General features: G+C 40.3%; 1 protein-coding gene across 2 annotated transcripts in view; it reads left to right on the top strand.

Annotated features, from left to right (window-relative positions):
* The window catches only part of mical1 (microtubule associated monooxygenase, calponin and LIM domain containing 1), a 50,976-nt gene that overhangs the window by 6,761 nt on the left and 26,470 nt on the right, over positions 1-17,745 (top strand). For both annotated transcript variants that reach the window (XR_010905296.1, XM_067445623.1), the window contains exons 2-5: positions 14,821-15,115; positions 15,213-15,420; positions 16,386-16,493; positions 16,613-16,708. Coding sequence is in view for 1 of the 2 variants with exons in the window: in XM_067445623.1 (XP_067301724.1) it covers positions 14,849-15,115; positions 15,213-15,420; positions 16,386-16,493; positions 16,613-16,708 (679 nt within the window). In the remaining variant the exon portion in view is untranslated. The remainder of the gene's footprint in view (positions 1-14,820; positions 15,116-15,212; positions 15,421-16,385; positions 16,494-16,612; positions 16,709-17,745) is intronic.

Below are 17,745 nucleotides of genomic sequence, written 5' to 3'. Positions count from 1 at the left end.
ATTTGTTTTACACATTTACCCCAAAAATTCTAAATATCATAATGCGTCCCAAACATTTGTAGCCTGGCTTCGCCCTCCTACGTACTTCATTTTCCTTCAGCACTCCATCTGGGATTGCGGTATATTCTCTGGTTTTCTTTGATCAAATTTGAACCGGTCCAATCAGTGAACAGAGGGAGTGGCTATTAAGAACAATTACGTTGTTGTTGTGCACTACAGTCTATGGTTGGAGATTACATATGTCATGAACAAACGTTAGCGATTGGTTATGGCAGATCCAGAGTAGCTCTGAGCAGAACCAATAGTTTTACACTTCTACACAGTACCCACCTTCAAGGAAGTTAACGCTTCTCAATGGAGAGTGGCCAGAGGACCAGGCTGACACATTTGTAGTGTTTACAGGTTGACACATTTGTAATGTTGTTTAAACATTTTAAAAATACCAGCGTTATGTTATTTTTTTGACATCTGAAATAAAACATGAAGGAAAATTGACAGCTCATTTAGTCCAACTGACAGATAAGGATTTTTTTTTAGTGCATCCTGGTCATTTGGAATGATTCTTTCGTATGATTGGAAGTTCCCCAAACTGGATATACCTCCCATAATTGAAAAAAGCCTTATCAGGAGGACAATGTATTATTTTTGAGTTGAGAGGTGTTGAATTGATGTGTCACAATGGTATGCTGTACCTGACAAGATCTAAATGTATTGAACGTCTCGCATCTGTTCCACATATCACAGGCCTTTATGTGCAAACAACAGCAAGCCTGACATGATGTCAGATGGTTTGTTTTAAACCACTTCAGGCAGTAGCCATAGAAGTTGTAAAGCTTTTGCATTTGTTAAGCATTAATGTAAACAAGACATGACTGTTTGTTTCCAGGAAGTGATCATGTATAAGAGACTATTCTCTGCTCTCGTGCTGTGTGACCATAAAACTTCCAGGAAGTGCTGCAACATTTGTTTGAAGCCTGTTTGAAGCACTTTGTTGGCACACAGGGGGCTGATTATAGGTTTTGAACACGGAGGCTCAAACCACCTGAAGTCACGTTCTGTTTTTTGCCACACAGCAAAAGTACAAGGCATCACCTTCAATCTAAATGCCAAAGCAATCTAAATGTCATGTTATGTGGCATCATTAGAGAAGGTAAAACAGGGAAGTCCATCACGTAAGCATAACGTCATGCTTGTTCCCTTGAGTGAGTCTGTCCTCATTATTACCATATGGCTTTGTTACAAGCCTCTATTTTAAAGGAAGTACTTCTACAGTAGCTCAACACCCTGAGAATGAGACCTGAAATGATATGTTTTATTTAGTTTAGTTAAAAAACATAAATGTATGCACACCAGAGGTTATGCTTCAAGAGTATAGGCCCATGCTTCTACAGATTCCAGTGTGGTCCTAGATGATTATTTAAGATGGTAATTTAAAAAATAAAAGGCTTTCACTTTTCAAAAGTGATAAATTGGTGACCTTGCTTGTTTAACTTGCCTGGTGTTTTAAACTCTTCCTTTCACAAGTGAAGTATTTATTTCATGTGATTGAATCAAAGTAAAAGAATTTTAAAAATAAAATGATCGACGGCCTCATTTTGTGCTTTGTAAGAATCTCCATGTGAACCGGAGAGTTTTTAATAACAGACAGACACGTATGCATTTGTGAAAACCACTAGTCAAGAGATGCAGGTGACACTGAGTGTTGCTTTTAACATCGTCTGTGAATAAATGTGGGTTGCTAAATCTATATTTGCAAATAAGTCACATGAAACACTTTGCAATGTATTCCATCCTGTTTTTGTGTTCAGCTGCAGCCCAGTGACTCACTTAGTGTGTGAAACCCTGCTAGTGCCAAATCAGGTCCTCCCTTTGAAATCCGGCCTCTGTTAGGACCCCAAACGATCCCATTGGCATAAATTACTGTTTATAGGTACTCTAACTCTCTTTATCACCTGATTCCTAGAAAATCATGTTAGGGGTTAACAGATTATGACCCAAGACCATTAATGAGAAATGAAGACCAAGAGTCAGGAGTGCAATTAATTAAAGAATAATTTACTGAAGAATACTTTGCAGTTTCACAAGTAGTTCGTAGGGCGCTCTCCCTTTCTCCCCATATCGTTGGGCCGTACATATAATTTTCCCAACATTTATAATGTTTTCAAGGTCTATCCAAATCATTACTGCAAGCAAGGTGGAGAATTCTGATTGGCTCAGAGACAATGTCATGGAAGTAGGGCTGGACGATATGGCCAAAATTTACATCACGATATATTTCTTAATTTTGGTCGATACGATATAATTTCGATATCGATATGAACTATATAAAAGCTTACCAAGAACTGCCACAAAGGATGTCTGTACCTACAAACGTCTGAAAAATTAATTTGCCAAGTCTATGAAACCTTCTCCTATAAAACTATATAATATTTTAGAAATAAAAACGGTACAAATAAATTAATGTTTGTATTTAGCCTTTATACGAACAAGAAATGTGAAATCACCGTCAAATAAACATAAGACTCTCACTTCGCAGACGCAGTTTATTGAGCATTTTCTTTTAAGTTTTAAATTTCAGTGAAGAACGATTCATAGCGCTATATTCTCCTTTTATGCAAAACTATAGACCTTTATCTACTGATGCACAAAAAATAAATAAAAGAACTCAATTCAGTGGTCTATTTGTGCTTTGTTTGAGATGAGTGCACGCTGCTTTTTGCAAGGCTTTAAACACGAGCAAATGATACATTTTCGTGAAGCCATGTCTGACCGTCTTTCAAAAGCTTTGAAAGGTAATTTAAACGAGAATGAACACGTTGGTGTTAATACATGTCATTGTGTGCAAATGTGGAAAGTATTAAAACAAATGTGCCACTTGCCTCTTACATAAATAGTCTACATTGATTATTTTTAACGCTTGGCATCGTATTGTTAGACATTAGATTGATGCATCTGTCGATGTATTGTTACACCCCTAGTCGGCACCTCTCCGGCACATTTTGCAGCACACTGAAACCTGAAGTTTAATAACAGATCTTAAGCCCCATTCGCACTGGACTAGTATTATCTGGGGACCTCTGGTGATTTGTAATAATTGCAGAGAATGTCTGTGATTTTAATCCCGTGCGAATCGGCCATGTCTGTAATTTGTAAAGTAAAAATTCCCCCGCAAATGACCTAGGCCTACCATATTTCGCCGAACACCGAGGTCCTGTGATAATATTAGTCGAATCGGCATCTCTGTGATTTGGCCAGGATTAGGCGGATTGTATATCATTTTGCAAGCTTTTTTTCTTCCTGTGAACATTTCTATCTTTATCTTTCACGAAGAATAAAGTCTGCATTCATAATGCGCACCGTTATGAATTCCCGTGCAGCCACGCCCACACGGCTTACACTTTCACTTTAGAACGAGTATCATTTTGGGAGTTATCTGATTGAATGGTGTGTTTAATATTAACATCAATAGCCTACTGTTCTTAATGAAAAACAGAACACAACAGTATAGTACAATGACAAGCTTGTTTAAATAGGCGCTTTTACATTTAGTTTTGAAACTGAATCTTCCGCCGTAGGCTATATTGTCAGCTTCCTACTCGTGATAAATGAAATCTGATTCCTGCCGCTGGTCTGAGCTCAGTCCATGGCGTCTGTTCGGTAACTGAACGAAATGATATTTATTTATTAGGCTACTGTAAAATAATGAAAACGATATCGATGCCTGTTTATGATTTCATACAGCTATCTATAATGAAGTCTTGACATCATATCCGGGAGAAGTCAGTAAATTCGAGTAAAATCACAGGCTTTGCTTATCCCGTGCAAATGCGCCACAAAACTCAGATGTGGGGGAGACCTTTCTAAGTCACAGAGGTCCCTAGATAATACTAATCCCGTGCGAATAGTGCTTTAGATAGACGAACCACTTCCACGCCACTAAAGAAAGTTAGTCTTTCTTCTCTTATCAACTATTTCTTTCTTCCTTACTTGTGGAAGCTCATTCAGTCACATTTGTGTTGCGGTCAGGGAAACTCTTTTTCTAGCTAAAACTTGCCGTGTTGGTTCTATCAGTCTACTACTGCTGAGCAGTGAGCACTGACTGTGTTTCTGTGGTGTACGTCATCACGCAAGAAGCCAATCATGTTCTGCTCTTTCTGACGGCTGCGTCCTGAACTTAAGTCAGTGAGGAATGCTGTAATGTATATATCGAAATATCGTAAAATGTGTTTAAAAATCATATTACCGTTATTGAAAAAAATTATATCGCGATATATATTGTGTGTGTTCATGCAGGGCGTGTGTGATGCGTCAGTGCAGTAGTACTGGGATAGTAGTGTCTGTAGCTTAGTAGATTCTGCATGCTACTTTCTGCTTGCTACACTCTGCTTACAGCTACTGCCACCGACTAGCCTTTGTGCAAGGGTGAAAAGAGGAGCCGAGTGCGTAAGTCTCCTCCTGTCGGTACACAGCCTCTCCACCGTCAAGACTCCTACAGTGCCTCCTTGCGGCCACACATGGAAACTGGGCCCTAGCGGACCCAGGCTGAACTGTAGGGGATCTTGGAGCAGCAGTGGGCCCCAGAGGCGCAGTGTGCAGGCCCACCAAGCGGTGGACATGTCCTGGCACTCGCCAACCACAGCCCCAGCTATGGGTAAATAGTCCCACTGCCTTGTGGGGTAGCCTTTAGAGGCAAAGGCTAAGGGAGCACACCCCTAAAAAAAACACGTCAAAAGACCTCAACGTCGGAACAGGCGGAGGATGATGGCTGTCTTAAGTGGAGCATCACAACGGCTGGGAAGGCGGATGAAGGCTGCAGCAGTGATGGGTCCCCAGTCGTCTTGGACTCCATGCCACTGGATCCTGACCCAGACCTGCCAAAGACCGTGTGGTGGTTGTCTGTGCACCAGCCTCCACACGTTAAACAATGCCACGCACAGGCGTCCTCCACAAAGGGAATCCACCCTACCACCCTGGATAAAGGCCTATGGCGACCAGCAAGTGGCAACGGGGGCAGGGTTGTGTAGCCTGGAAGTCCCTAGTCATGAGCTGGCACATCTAGGCGATGGGTGTCAGAATCAGTCGCTGGGCTCTTGGAACGAGGCAGAAGAGCTCTTCGGCAGCTACACCCATGACTAAGCAGTCCTATTTAGGATCCGCTCTGCTTACCCCACATGGGGAGGGGGCTAGAAAAGGTGCCCTAAAAATAGCCTGCCTCATACCTCCCGACTGGATTACCGCGTCCAGAGGGAACACCCATTTGCGGTCAGAAACAAAATAAATTTAACTTTGGAGCCTGGAATGTGCGCACTCTGATGGACAGCACCTCCAGTGACAGACCTGAGAGACGAACGGCTATCATAGCCAGAGAACTGCAGAGATGCCGGATTGATATAGCTGCTCTCTCCGAAACACGACGGGCAGGTGAGGGACAGCTGAAGGAGGAGAAAGGTGGTTACACTTTCTTTTGGAAAGGAAAGTCAACCGATGAGGCTAGAAACCATGGAGTTGGACTTGCTATCAAAAACCAGCTTGTCAACCACCTCTCCGAACTTCCTGTGGGAATCAGCGAGCGCCTCATGACAATCCGCCTGGTGTTGGCCAACAACCAGACAGCGACAGTAGTGAGCGCCTATGCCCCTACCCTAGACTCCGACGTTGAAGAAAAAGAAGCTTTTTACGACTGCCTGGAAGAAACCCTGTCAAAAATCCCCAGGGAGGATAAGATAATCCTCCTTGGAGACTTTAATGCTAGGGTAGGCCGGGACCAACACCTCTGGAAGGGCACTATTGGCAAGGAGGGCATCGGTAACATCAACGCCAACGGGGTGCTACTTCTGAGTAAGTGTGCTCAGCACAACCTCGTCATTACCAATACTCTCTATCGACAGAAAAACAAATTTAAGGCATCTTGGAGACACCCTCGATCCAAGCAATGGCACCTTATTGATTATGTGATTGTAAGGGCCAGGGACCGCTGTGATGTGAACATCACTAGGGCCATGATAGACTCTGACAACTGCTGGACAGACCACCGCCTCATCCGATCCACAATGTCAATTAAACTTAAAAAAAGGAGAAGGATTCAGAAGAAGCAGACCCTGCAAAGACTGAACCTTGAAAGCCTGAATGAAACTGCCATCCAGCAACAGCTTCAGGACTCTCTCGATAAAAGTCTTCAGCAAGAATATCCTGATAACGTCGAAGAGCACTGGAGTCTTCTCAAATCCACCATCCATGACTCATGTATATCCACTCTTGGATATCAGTCCAGGAAACATCAGGACTGGTTTGATGGAAATGATACAGAGATAGAACAAATTATCTCTAGAAAACGAAAAGCCTTCAGAGTGTGGCAAAATGACATAACATGTGAGGCCAAAAGGGCAGCACACTCTAGAGCCAAGGCTGACGTTCAGAGATTGGTAAGGGAACTCAAGAACAACTGGTGGACAGAAAAGTCTCTAGAACTCCAGATACTGGCAGACTCAGGTAACACCAGAGGGTTTTTTAACGCCACTAAGGCTGTCTATGGCCCTAGCCACAGCGGTTTAAATCCCCTGCGCCCAAAAGATGGACAGACTCTTCTGAAAGACAGTGCCTCCATCAACGCACGATGGAAGGAGCACTTTCAAGAACTCCTGAACCGTGACAGTTCAGCCGAACCAGACATCGCCGACCATATCCCACAGAGTCCCATCAGAGATGACATGGGGGAACCTCCTACCGAAAGTGAGGTTCACAATGCCATCAAAAATCTCAGGAACAACAAGGCCACTGGTCCTGATGGGATCCCCGCAGAGATTTTAAAAGAAGGAGGACCAAGGCTCTGGCACCACATCCACCATCTACTCATCAAGATCTGGGAAAGGGAAGAGCTCCCCTCTGAGCTCCGGGATGCCCAAATCGTTACCATATTTAAGAAAGGGGACAAGGCTGAATGCGGAAACTACAGAGGCATTTCGCTCTTATCAACAACAGGCAAAGTCCTTGCTCGTGTCCTCGTCAACCGCCTGCTACCACTATCTGAGGAGATACTCCCTGAATCACAGTGCGGTTTCCGTCCATCCAGGGGAACAACTGACATGATCTTTTCTGCTCGCCAACTACAAGAAAAATGTCGGGAACAAGGACTGCCTCTGTACATGGTCTTTATAGACTTGGCAAAGGCCTTTGACTCTGTGGATCGGCAGGCACTGTGGAGCATACTATCAAAGTATGGATGTCATCCCAAATACATCCGTGTACTGAGGCTATTACATGACGGCATGTCAGCCACAGTGCTCAACAGTGGCTCTGAATCTGAGCCTTTCACCGTAGAAACTGGGGTCAAACAGGGATGTATCATTGCACCCACCCTATTTGCCATCTTCATTGCAGCCATACTTAACCTTATTGACCAGGAGTTGCCACAGGGGATCCCAATCCTTTATAGGACTGATGGTAGGCTCTTTAACCTTAACCGGTTTAAAGCCAAGAGTAAAGTCAGGAATATCACCATCATGGAGCTGCAATACGCTGATGATAACGCTATTGTGGCACATTCCCCTGAAGACCTCCAGGGCATCCTAAATGCCTTTGCCAAGGCATACAGAGCCCTGGGTCTGGCCTTGAACATCAAGAAGACTCTGGTTCTGCATCAACCACCACCCAACCAGCCATCACTCCAGCCCATAATTACAGTAGACAACACCACTCTGGAAAGCGTGGACCACTTCACCTACCTTGGTAGCATTCTCTCTTCCAAAGCTGATATAGACTATGAAATTAAACATCGCCTGAGCTGTGCCAGCGGAGCCTATGCCAAACTTAGGGCAAGAGTCTTTGATGACCGAGACCTGAGGGCTCAAACCAAGGTCCTGGTTTACAGAGCTGTGATTCTCCCAACTCTGCTGTATGGATCGGAATCCTGGACAACCTACAGCAGACATATGAGAGCACTAGAACTATTCCATCAAAGAACCTTAAGAAAAATCTTGAGGATCAACTGGGAAGACAGACGTACAAATTCCAGTATTCTGGAGGAAACGAACATGACGAGCATTACTACCATCATAATGCAGAACCAACTCCGATGGATAGGACATGTCATCCGAATGCCCAATAACCGTCTCCCAAAGCAGATCCTGTACTCCCAGCTAAAGCAAGGACAGCGAGCCCCTGGGGGACCAAAGAAACGCTTTAAGGACAATATCAAGACCACCCTGAAAAAGTTTAACATCATATCCAGTGACTGGGAGAATCTAGTGTTTAACAGGGACTACTGGAGAAAGGCAGTGCAGGAAGGTGCAGCACACCACGAAACAGAACTCCGCCGCGCCGCAGATGCAAGGCGGCAACACCGCAAGGACAAACAGAGAAGGGCTCCACAACTATACACCACCTCAACCTTCAGATGCCAACATTGCAGCAGAATCTGTGGATCACAGATCGGCCTTTACAGCCACCTGAGGATCCACAAATAAGACGACCCGACAGAGAGGACAGTCATACTCGTTTCGAGTGACCGCCGAAGAGAAGAAGAAGAATGTATATATCGAAATATCGTAAAATGTGTTTAAAAATCATATTACCGTTATTGAAAAAAATTATATCGCGATATATATTGATATTGAATTATTGTCCAGCCCTAGGAAAATGTAATAATAATAATAATAGATTTAATTTATAACACACTTTTTGTTGCGAAGAATCTCAAATTGCAATAATGGAAAAAGGGAAAAATAACAAAAATGATTCAAAAGAAATGTACACACATTGTCAGTAAATCAGATGCCACTGTCCATAGATCAGACTTTCAATTGACGCTTTCAACCCCCAGAATTAGGCATGTAGTAACCTTCCAGGTCTGGAGCAGACACCAGCTTGCCAGTCCATCCCATCTCTTAGGATGCCCATTGTACACCTTCTCAACACTGATCTGTAATACTGAATATTGCACGCATACAAAGACATACAAAGTCTCTCCAAGGTTGGAGTTGATCGAGCTCCAGTTCTAACTAGAATGTTTCTCAAAATGTGCTTGCTCTCAGTGAAGGTAGTACTACAATAGTAGTGTTGTCACGATACCAAATTTTAACTTCGATACGATACCAGACTAAAATACCTCGATACCAATACTAAATCGATACCACTGTAAAAAAACAAACAAAAAAACAGATAATATGACAACAGAACTTATTATTCATTGTTTAATTTTTTTTAACTAAAAATTCACTTGGCCAGGATGTTCCTCACCTGGTTTTTGACCATTTCCTTCTGTTATTGCTATAATAACTGCATGCCAGTGTGAAGATCTTTACAGAGATCATCATTATCAATCATGTTATCATTCACTAACCTTTCACTTCTCAACAGGTTGGGATGACCAAAATCTTATTTTATGATACGAGTAATTTAATATTTTTTAAATGTAATCTTGTAATTATAATATAGATTTTTAACTGTATCTGTTTTTAAAAATAAGCACAAAAAAATGCAAATGACTAGGGCTGTAACGATACACCAAACCCACGATTCGGTTCGTATCACGATTTTTTACACACGGTACGATACAAACCTCGATATGGGGGGGACAAAACAGTTTTATTCTGTACAATATTCTGTAGCCTATTTTGCCGTCAATACCATATATCTGTATGGTCAATAGGCTACTGCCGACGTTTTCTTTGCGGTACCAATAGGCAATATATATTTAACATGAAGTATAGGGCCTCCTGTACATCAATACTAACAGAAGCACCGCGTCAGACACGCTTCTGGTGTGCAAAGAAAGAGAAAACGCCACGCAGCCGCCCCGCGGATGACACGCAACAGAAACGCCACGCTCACACCACGTTGCCAGCCGGTTGGGGAAGCTTCTTGAAACACTTACGGCAAATTGTGTGGGTCTTGTCAACTACACGATTGCCATCCTTGTTCTCCACCGGGTAGCTGAAATGTTGCCATACTGCTGACTTAAAAGTTGGACCTGGACAGGAAGGATAATTCTGGGAGTTGGAAGGGGTGTGTCGCGATTCTGCCTTCTCACATCGCGATACAGGTTCGTGGACCTGCGTATTGCGATTTCGATTTCATATCGCATATCGTTACAGCCCTACAAATGACAAACAATATGACAAAAACAGTGCTTTATTTTTCAGCTTCATTAGGTCTATTTAACTATAGCAAGTCAAGAAAGAAATTAAATAATCAAATATAAAACTGCCTACTTAGTCTTCACTCTATAATTTAACTATACACTGATTTTTAATAAATATATTTTAGTTATTTAGCCAAGCATGTGGTGATTTTCTATTTTTCATTGTTTGCGTAACATTAATCACAGAATATTAGGTCTAGCTTCAGACCTGCACTGATCTAATTACCTCAGCTGTAGGCTACACGTTCACTAAAGACATATCCAATTGTGTTTACCTCAATACTCGCCAGACCGTGCATTTTTACATATGTTTGATAATTCAAACCCAAATAATAATCCGCGAAATAACTGAATAGCGATCGCATGTTTGTTGTCTGAAAGGCATGTGCGCGTGCTTCAGGTCAGAGTCCAATAGCGCGAGCACGTCCCGCGCCACGCTTTTTCTCCTCATGCGCGCATATTTCTGTTGCTTTCTCTGTCATGCGCTGCACGTATTTAACTCTTCTACTACTTCCAATGTTTAGTGAACAGTGGAAGTAGTGCTCTGCACACACGTCCTGACACCTGCTGTCACACATCCACGCACATTAAGAAATACAGCTCATATTAGCGCTGTCCTCCTTAAAGTACCGGTACTAATAAAAGTCCATATCGTACCGTTTGTAATAGCAGGGTATCGCAATACTTTTCTAGTACAGGTATATCGTGCAACACTAGACAATAGTATAGGCAATATTCATCTTGACTTTTTAGTGTTTAAGTAAAAGGAAATATAAAATATAATAATGTAAATGAAAGACTATTGATTAAGTAAAATCATAACTGGAAAGAATCATTATAATAATATAGGAAGAAAATTATTGATTAAGGCTTATTATGAATTTAATATGGGTGGTATTGAAGCAGCAGTGGATTTCAGAATTCCACTTTCAATCATGTTATGATAGATGCTGTATTTTAAATTCAACAAATATTCAAATTCCAAATTTAAATTTTGTTTGTTGTTTGTGACCTAGCCTAAAATAGTTTTGTGACCATATATTAACATCCATTCTGCTATCTCATTATGTATCTCATATCTTTGGGTTGACATAGGGTTAAACTTTACAATGCTTTGTTTCCTGTTGAAAGTTGTGGAACTTGATTCCATAAAATGCATTTTATAGTTTGACCATATAATATTTAGGTAATGTTACTGTTCAGGCTCTTTTGTTCTCTATTTTGTTACTGTTTGCTATCTCGGCCTTTATACTGTACTTAAATCTTTGTATAAGCATTAATATGCATTAAATGTAATGTGTCTTTATAGGTTGACGCAGGGTTTATTTCACACTATGATACATAATGATGATTCGTTCAAATAAAGATTGCCTTGTTACTGCAGTGTTGCCTGTCATTCATAAATAATTTTAATAAATCCATTAAATAATCATTAAGTTATGTTCGCTATGCTTAAGCAACGAGGGGATCTTCAGACAGACATGAAGAGATCGCGAACGCATCTCTCTCTCTCTCTCTCTCTCTCTCTGATCTTTCTCTTTCAGTTCTCTGTCTCTTTCTTTTAATAATGAATTTAAATAAATGTGGTAATTTGTTCATATAAAAACATGTCGATGGCTCTACTTTATTTAAAGCGACGGTGTGCTAGAACTAACGAGACGTAAGAAAAGAACCGTCATTTTAACCCGTCTCTTAAAAAACATCAGTTACAGCTTTAACTTGTTTTTAACTTGGCAAATAACCATGGTATAAGCGGGATAATCCACGGCTAGCCATGCATTAAAGGATTTTAATGCACGACCTAGAGGCAACCACCCTCCGCTTCGCGTCGGGCGGTTATATATATATAATGTATATTTCTCAATATAATATTGAACCGTTCGGTACAGCATTCACGGTTCAATACGTGCTTGTGAATTGTGCTTATTTTTTCGGTTTTACATTTAATAAATTATTTCTATTTCCCTCCGTTTGATAGGAGCAAATATCCATTCAAACACGTGATTACTGGAATAAGTAGTCTCACTGTGCTAATACTGTCAAATACACACAAGGTTAACATATATAAATAAACACAGTTGGTTATGTCTAAAGTGAAAGTAAAATCAGGCCATCCTTAAAAATATTTTGGTTTGCAGTAACAGTAATTTTTTTAAAAAAAAGGGTCGGTAGGTAGGTCTATATTTTTTTTTCTTCAAATTTTAATACAAAAAAAAAGTAAATTTTTGGTGATGGTGATTACGTAGGTATGAAATTAAACAAATTGGCATATCGTGACATCACTGACATCAAGCCGTGCCTTCGGGCGTGTAGGCTAATTGCAGGCTATATAGACCACAAACAAATTGAAATATTTGTCAAAAACATGTTTATTGCATAAATTTCAGGTGCATTCTTTAAGAAAAGTGTCCAACCACCAGCTAGCTGTCATTGACTCAAAGCTGTCAACCCTCCCTTTTTTTTCCGGGTTTCTCACGTATTTTAGCTCTTTTCCCGCTGTCTTCCCGTTTTAGTATTTTCCCGTGATATGTTTCTTTTTTTTTTTACGCTCGATTGTGTTAACTCAGAACACGCAAAATTCTGTCTCTGAAGTGGCTTGCACTTCTTGCCAGACCAACGCATCTGGTGATATAGACTAGTGCATTTGAATATTAAAAAGCAAAAAGTTGTTTTTATGAATTCAATTAATTAAGTAGCTATAACCAGCTATTCAATCAAGAGCAGTGAGTGAGTCCTTATCTTTTACTAGCCTTTACAGACAGCAGTAAAGGCTACTGCCCCTTTAAGACCTAATACAGAGATATGCATCGTCTTTCTCAACTGTATAAAGTTCTCTTAAGGGATATACAGACTGTCTGATGGATACTCATCAAGATCGACATGTTGACATACTTTTTGTGTGTGTTTATCCGTTCAAACGCAAGACTTGAAAGAACTCAATATTTGCGCGCTGTGAGACGTGCGCGCGCTGCGCACAGAGACAGATCTTCTCTTACTGCAGAGGGTTCTCATTCGCGTCTTCTGGCGAATATACTGAGTGATGATGGCGAAAATGACTGGTCATACGGCAGCACTCGCATGCATTGAACACAGTTTACAAAGATAGACCGTTTTGCCCAAGTTTTATTTTATTATCGCTGTTGTAGTGCACGTGTATCCATCGACAGAACCATACAAAAAGCATTATTTTTCAAGTTACAACCAGTGCCCACCACGCGCTGGGGTCGAGCAGAACACACGCTACCCATAGCAACACGTTATGACAACGACATTTCAGACTGACAGAGACAAGATAAACGGCTTTTCCGCCATTTGTTACTGTTTTGTACACGTTGTTATATTAATTATAATTCAAAATCTGTTTTATTCGCCACAATATAGTAATGATAAATGTTGAGAGGGGCACTTTTGATTCATTTTCAAAAAGGGCAGGGGCTCAAACTAAGCCCTCCCCTCTGCAGTGCACTTGCCTGGTGTGTGTAACGTGTCCATGGTCCTGACTCCTGTCACACAATGCGGCGAAATCTCCGACAGGGCTTTAACAGTCTAACGTTACAGTGAATGAGAATATGAGCCGAGCCGAAACGAACGCACGTGCAGGCCATAGTGTGACATCCGTTAACCATAGTGTAAACATAGATGACGTCACGGGTTTTTCTATAAACGAAAGAACGTAGCCTTCGTTTGTATGGCCCAGGCAATTTATACATTTATAATACTTACTAAAATATAATTCATATTATTTTATTACTGTTGTATTAGTTGTTTGAAAAGTAAAAAAAGAAATTGGTCGGTCTTAAAGCCAATTTACAACCGGCAAGTCGGTTGGACTAAAAGGGAAAAAAAATAAAAAATTGAGTCGGCCCTAAATTGACAGGGTCGGTCGGGTTACGGCAAACAAGAATATTTTTAAGGATGGCCTCACGTGGGTCTGTAAATGAGATGCGAGCAGGTCTTAACCCTCTATGGCATGGTGTTACCCAAAAACTACCTTTTTGGACCTCACACCGACCCTTTAAATAAAAAAAAATGTAATATATAATATCACCTGACATGTCTGTCTAATGAAATGGGAGGCTGAAGTGGTTGTGTCCTTTTGTGTGGAGTGGAGCAGTCTTTTCTGGAAGCAAAGCTTCCACCCCCTCAAACAAGTGACAGTTCACTTCTAAAATGATGTTAATAAAACAACAAAAGACAGAGAAAATTACTCACTACTCTTAAATAATAATAAAAAAAACTTTAATACAATAACTTTTAATCAATGCATATTGATGAAGATTATGTAGTTTTAATTTTAGCCTACATTTATTCATTCAATTTCATACATAAATGCTGCTCTACATCTCTGAGCTGCCACTGTAAATCTTTATATATATTTATTTTTTATTATAATACACTAGGAATGTGTACAAGGTTTTTTTGGTAGCAAAAATACCAAACTGAACCGAAAACCGTGGTTAAAAACCAAGGTATGTATTGAACCGTGGAATAACTGTATTGTTGCATCTCCAAAACAAAATTAGGCAACTTTAAAATGGCAAAATTGGGGGAAAATTAAAAACGTAGTATACGGTCTGCCACAATTAATGGTCAGAGTTTGTTTAAATACTCTTTTAGTCAGCCTGTAAATTGTTGACTTTTGTAACTTTTTGTTTGGAATCTAAATTCTCTTGTCTCTGCAGGTCATCTAGCAGGCTCCAGGCCTCTCCCATGACAATGACGAACGAGCCAGACTCTGTCAATCCCAGCCATACTCTGTTCGACCGCTTTGTCCAGGCACAGACGTGTAAAGATACACAGCAGAACTTCACCGAGCTCTGTCGCCACCTGGAGGTTGATCCCAGAGATTACAAGAACTTCTACAGCAAACTAAAGGACAAACTCAACTACTGGAAGGCCAAAGAGCTCTGGCAGAAGATCGACAAGAGAGGCGCCTACCCGGACTATGAACAGGGCAAGGCATGTCACCAAAACAAGGTACCATAAATAATGTCAGATATTTCCATCTATGAAAAGTGGTTTAACTCTAAAAAAAGAAACCCAATCATGCACTCTTTCTCTCAATGTGTGTCAGTGTTTAGTGTTGGGTGCGGGTCCCTGTGGTTTCAGGACAGCGATCGAGTTGGCCCTACTGGGCGCTCAGGTAGTTGTGCTGGAAAAAAGAACCTCTTTCACCAGAAATAACGTCCTGCATCTGTGGCCCTACACCATTAGAGACCTCCTAAACCTTGGTGCAAAGAAATTCTATGGAAAATTCTGCAGCGGCAACATTCATCACATAAGTAAGAATCTATATACGCTACAGTATAGCGTTCTATTTTGTTGAATAGCTTTTTGTTTTCATCACCCAATTAATTCAATTAGACATGAAACAACATTTAATCTCTAATGCAATGTAGAAAAGTTTGAAATCGGTACAATTTTTTTAATGTAAGAAAGTGTCTTATGCTCACCAAGCCTGCTTTGATCAAAAATATGGTACACAAAACAGTAATATTGTGAAATATTAACTAAATTATAAATATATTATGTAAGGGATAATCCACGGCTAGCCATGCATTAAAGGATTTTAATGCATGGTGTTGAGGCGAAGAACCGCCCGACGCGAAGCGGAGTATTTGCCAAGTTAAAAACAAGTTAAAGCTGTAACTGATGTTTTTTAAGAGACGGGTTAAAATGACGGTTGTTTTCTTATGTCTCGTTAGTTCTAGCACACCGTCGCTTTAAATAAAATAGAGCCATCGACATGTTTTTATTACCACATTTATTTAAATTCATTATTAAAAGAGAGAGAGAGAGAGAGAGAGAGAGAGAGAGAGAGATGCATTCGCGATCTCTTCATGTCAGTCTGAAGATCCCCTCGTTGCTTAAGCATAGCGAACATAACTTAATGATTATTTAATGGATTTATTCAAATTATTTATGAATGACAGGCAACACTGCAGTGACAAGGCAATCTTTATTTGAATGAATCATCATTATGTAGCCTAGTGTGAAATAAACCCCGCGTCATAAAGACACATTACATTTAATGCATTAAATTAAATAATAATATAGGTGCTCGAGTCTGTCAGTGTAGGCGTCACGACCATCATAGAATGTAAAAAACGCACGATACACGGCGACATGTTCCGCAACTCGGTGTCATGTGCCACGGATGTGCCAATACGCTTATAGTTATAGATATGTATACGTAATTACAAGCATTTTATTCAGGTGTAGTAATGAGGTCTGTGCTTCTTTGTAGGCATCCGTCAGCTGCAATTGATTCTTCTGAAGCTGGCCCTGATTTTGGGGGTCGAGGTGCACACAGGCGTGACCTTTGAAGATCTGCTTGAACCATCAGGATCCACAGGTACAAACCTGCCGTAGTTGTCACAGGGAGTTGAAAGTTCTGCAGTCATGTAGTTAAAAAAATAACGATTGTCCTTTAACTTTTAGCCTCATGTCTCTTTCTCTCTTTATTTCTCTCAGGATGGAGGGCAAAGGTGTCTCCTAAGTCCCACACAGCTGCAGCTTTTCAGTTTGATGTTTTTATTTCAGCTGGAGGAGGAAGATATGTGCCTGATGGTAAATAAAACATTTACACGAATGATGGATTCCAGATAATCCACTTTTCCCCTTCCCTTGTACACCCTTACATTATACAATACACTGGGAATGTGTACAACCCTTGTACACATTCCCAGTGTGTTGTATAATGTAAAATAAATATATATAAAGATTTACAGTGGCAGCTCAGAGATGTACAGCAGCATTTAAGTATGAAACTGAATAAATAAATGTAGGCTTAAATTAAAATACATAGTCTTCAATATAGCCTACAGCATTTATTAAAAGCTACTGTATTAAAGGTCTTTTTTTGACATAATTTTAGAGGTGAACTGTCCATTTAAGGACAAGCGGTTCACTAGGCTGCTGCTGTCAATTGAAGACCTGCTCACATCTTATATATAAACACACGCGATTTTATTTTCACTTTAGATATAACCGACTGTGTTTATATGTTAACCTTGTGTGTTTTTTTGACAGTATTAGCACAGTAAGACTGTCGAGTAATCGTGTGTTTGACAGACGTTTAGTGCAAGCGCTCAATGCAAAACAGTGCATGCATTGAACAGTCCGTGCCTTGCCGGTTAAACATTTCATTTGTGTGCACGCACGCGAATGAAATGTTTAACCGGCAAGGCTTTAAAACGTGGCTAAACACCCCTTAACTTTAGTGCATATGATTGGATATTTGCTAATATCAGCGCCTAGACTCACAGGCACACTCAAAAAGAGCTGAAATAAACGGAGAGGAATATTTCAAACGGAGGGAAATGGAAATAATTAATTAAATGCAAAATGAAAAAACGCAATTCACCAGCACGTATTGAATCGTGAATGCCGTGAAATATATATATAATTTTTTTTTTATTATTTTTTTTTTTATTATTATTATTATTATTTTGTATTTTTTGTTGTTGTTGTAAAAGCTCCGCATATCCGTGTACTAAATACTGGAAATATTTTATTTTCAAATTAATATAAATTGAAATTTGTTTTGAAAACCCTCAATATCCAGGTTACTTTATACTAAACACTTTGAATATTTTATTATCATT

The sequence above is a fragment of the Pseudorasbora parva genome, chromosome 6 (genome assembly GCF_024679245.1).
Source record: "Pseudorasbora parva isolate DD20220531a chromosome 6, ASM2467924v1, whole genome shotgun sequence".
Lineage (NCBI taxonomy): Eukaryota > Metazoa > Chordata > Actinopteri > Cypriniformes > Gobionidae > Pseudorasbora > Pseudorasbora parva.
This window is presented reverse-complemented; position numbering and strand designations above follow the sequence as displayed.